Source organism: Borostomias antarcticus, assembly GCF_949987555.1.
Source record: "Borostomias antarcticus genome assembly, chromosome: 3".
Taxonomy (NCBI): Eukaryota; Metazoa; Chordata; class Actinopteri; order Stomiiformes; family Stomiidae; genus Borostomias; species Borostomias antarcticus.
The window spans coordinates 10,267,150-10,270,886 of NC_140236.1; the positions used below are offsets into that span (position 1 = coordinate 10,267,150).

The 3,737-nt window shown below is 46.5% G+C and overlaps 1 protein-coding gene across 1 annotated transcript in view; it reads left to right on the forward strand.

Moving 5' to 3' along the window:
* Positions 1 to 2,798: 2,798 nt before the first annotated feature.
* Positions 2,799 to 3,737, forward strand: part of LOC311329855 (metabotropic glutamate receptor 7-like) — a gene marked incomplete at both ends in the record, with an annotated part of 73,013 nt that continues 72,074 nt past the window's right edge. The window contains one exon of the mRNA XM_084461791.1: positions 2,799 to 3,245. Coding sequence (XP_084317917.1) covers positions 2,799 to 3,245 — 447 coding nt within the window. The remainder of the gene's footprint in view (positions 3,246 to 3,737) is intronic.

Sequence of the window (3,737 nt, forward strand, 5' to 3'; positions counted from 1 at the left end):
GAACACATCTATGCATCAGTATTGAGTCATGCTTAGCACGCCACCTACTGGTGACAGGAAGTTTCTCAGTACTGGACACCGAAATCGCACACCCTTGAACGCTGCCGCACCCTGCCACGCGAGGGGTGCGAGGGCCCGCTCACTGCTGCTCGCAGCCCTAGTTATTTTAGAATTTTGTTGTACTGACTAGTAGCCTACACTGGCGGGAAATCTTGTGGTGGAAACGGACGTGACGCGTTTTGCGTGTCACAATATCAGGAAGACAAACACTTTGCCCCGCAAAACGAAATCTAGCCTACATGTACATAGGCCTAAAAGAATGAAGACAGGTATTACCTGCATTGAAGCCATCCTTCCTGAAAGTTCATTGAAGTAACTACAATCTTCCAATCCAGTCTACTCCACACGTGTTTGTTATCATATTTTTCTCCCATAATTAGAGCGAGTGAGTGGGGGATTGTGGGAAGTGTGGTTCTTAAAACGCAGTGCCAATTTTATCACGACCAGAGGGGCTGCTAAAGTGACGAGTTATCTTATGTAGCTTTAATGGGTTCTAAATTGGCCCATGCTACATCCCTGCATGAGTGTCGTGAAAATCGCTCTGGTAGTTTTTGTGTAATCCTGCTAAATAACGAACGAACACACCCGACTGAAAATATATCCTGCGCCCTGGTGGTCGCCAGCGCAGAGGCAATAACAAACCAATACAGATGGGATCCTATCCTATGGTAAATTGAATGACTAAGGCCGCAGGCAGGCAACACAGGTCTTTATCTGAAGGCTGGGTCTGATTTATTTACGTAGGCCTATAGGCCCCTATAGGCTATTGTTGGGACGAACTGTAGCGCACTCTTATTCTGCCATCACCCTTAGCATAAACCCAGAGGAACTCTTATGATAAGTAATTTATGTTGATCCCCAGACATTAGTCAACTGGAAACGCAAAGCCTTGACCGCAGGCAACAGATCAGACCTTGGTTTAATGACCTCTGAATCTTAGCTGCAGCCAGCTAAGCCTCGGGCTACTTTAGGACACTCCCATGAAACCAAATTATTATAATCGCCATGTCTGTGGAACTGAATAGCAACCTGTACTGCAAAACCTATTGGTCGGGAGTCATAGCCCACTCTTGCTTCTGAAAGACAGTAGTTTTTTCCTCGAGCTGGCAGGTTATTCTCGCCACTAATGTCACAGCATCTTGTGGCAGTGGGTGTGTGTGGTGGTGGGAGGCTGAAAAGGAAGAATCAGGAGGAATTAGACTACTGCACACAGGGGTTGCCTGGGCGACCAGTCTAGGACCATTCACTCTGTGGTTCCTTCTTCAGTTCTCCCCTTCATTCTTTTGCAAGGGGATCCTAATCAAGCAACAGTGGCTTATCAAAACCTATTCTTAAGTTTTGACACAAGTCATCAAATCCGTTGAGTGGCATGACAGTGTTTTCCAATTAGGCTATTACAAAATCATCAAATCTCGCACATGCTTAGTAGTCTCCATATTTAGACATAGGTCTAATGGTCCTTAATGTGTTGTGGCGGATTCATTCTTAATAATATATATATATATATATATATATATATATATATATATATATTACTGAACAATATAGAAACTTGATTTGAGAGGCTTTTCTACCAAGTTATAATTAGGTCGGTGCGTGCATCCGTGCGCGCGCGTCCGTGTAAGTGTGTGCGAGCCGAGAGAGAGAGAGAGAGAGAGAGAGAGAAAGAGATATCTGGCCATTTCAACAGAGCCCAAATGACTGCATGACATAACTTACTGCATTAGGCTCCGAGCCCACTGAAGACGATAGTTTGTTCAAGAGAAAGCATGATGCCCACAGCCAGTTAAGATATGGCTTGAAGAGAATAACTGGTTTGAAATGCTGTTTAAAATACAAGAAACTACAAAGACCCGACTACATTTCGAGAGAAAGAAGGTAACATATTAGCCTACACCTGTCGACATTTCGAAAAGGTGACTCTGACCCCACGGGTAAATCACTGGAAATCTCTGGGAACCATCCGCCTTCTTGTTTGAAGCTGAATGACGTCTCTCAATGAAAGCTGGGAGAAACTATTTCGCATGATTCTGAGTCATTCATTTATGTTCCGCGACTGATCGGTTACAGAGGAGGAGAGGAGACGGACCGGAACGCAGCAGCCGGTTTCAGCGGAGATGCCACCGTCACTGCGCTCATGTGAAGTTGGACTCCGCGTTGAATGTCACCCAATTTTGCTGGACAAGAATTCAAAGAGTTATGTAGCTTATGTGACCGGCGGTTCGGTTTCTTTTGAATGAGGCTATGCGTTTCCCTTTGTTAAAATTTAAGAGATGTCGATACTTTTATTGTAGGCTAGCTGTTAGATTTTGCTGCACGTGTTTAGGATACCGACGGTCATAATTTAATTAGGCTATTTGTAATAGTGACTCCAGAGTGTTTTGATGTTCTGAGACAAATGAGTGTAAGTTGTCTGCTTTTCCTGAGCGTAGGCTGCTGAAATATCGTCAGAGGGTGTTTCCTATTCAACAAGCTGCGCCGTGCACTCCTGGCAGCCGAGCGATGGGCGCAGTTGGTTACCGTCTTCATCTTGTTTTTTTCCACTTACCTTGTTGAATCTCCTCCTTGTTGGCAAGAATGGGTTCGTATTGACAAAACTTCATTGCTATTTGGGTCCTGTAATAGCATATTGCAGTCTTCTTCACCCCTGAAACTAACTCTTCGGTGAGAACATCATGGCTGGACACTGCATCTCCACGAAATCCTACCCGTGTTTCCTATGGAGCGCGGTTTGGCTGATGAGAACGTTAGTAGATTTAGCGCTGTCACAGGAAACGTACGCACCCCATTCTATCCGGATCGAGGGGCAGTTGACACTGGGCGGGCTGTTCCCGGTGCACGCCAGAGGGGCCGACGGAATGCCGTGTGGAGATATCAAGAAGGAGAACGGGATCCATCGGCTCGAGGCCATGATGTATGCTTTGGACCAGATCAATACCGATGATCAACTCTTGCCCAACATCACCCTAGGCGCCCGGGTGCTGGACACTTGTTCGAGAGATACATACGCGCTGGAACAATCGCTAACTTTTGTTCAGGCCCTTATCCAGAAGGACACATCGGATGTCAGGTGCACTAACGGAGAAGCGCCGGTGTTCGTCAAGCCCGAAAAAGTGGTTGGAGTCATAGGTGCCTCAGCGAGTTCAGTATCGATCATGGTGGCCAACATCCTGCGCCTCTTTCAGGTGAGTCCTGTGAGTCTTTCTCACATAGGCCTACACGACTTTTAAGATCGATATATGTGTTTGGAACCTATAACCTGTAACGCAGACCTACATGCTTATTAATCATTGTGCCCGTAGAGTTAATAGCCCTATCACATGTATTACTTTTGACCATTTTGTATTCACTCACATAAAAAGAAAGCCAAGGGAATTGTCGTCTATGCGCTGCCATTCCTCTTCTCTTATTCTCAAGAGCTCACCCAGTCACACTGAGGAGAATGAGAAAAGGCCGAGACACATTTCGAGTGGGCTGTTGCGCTTCCCCGGTGGTGCTGAAAGAACAGCTCCCAGTTGCCTGCTGCTCTGCCCCCTCCACCCCCCCCCCTTTCACTCTCCACGGTGGATTTAATGCGCGGCGAAGGATCACTGACACGTTGACACCCACCATGCACGAAAACCCACTCTATGGTGACTCCCTGAATAGTCTAGATGCCATGGCACCAGCATTTCAGC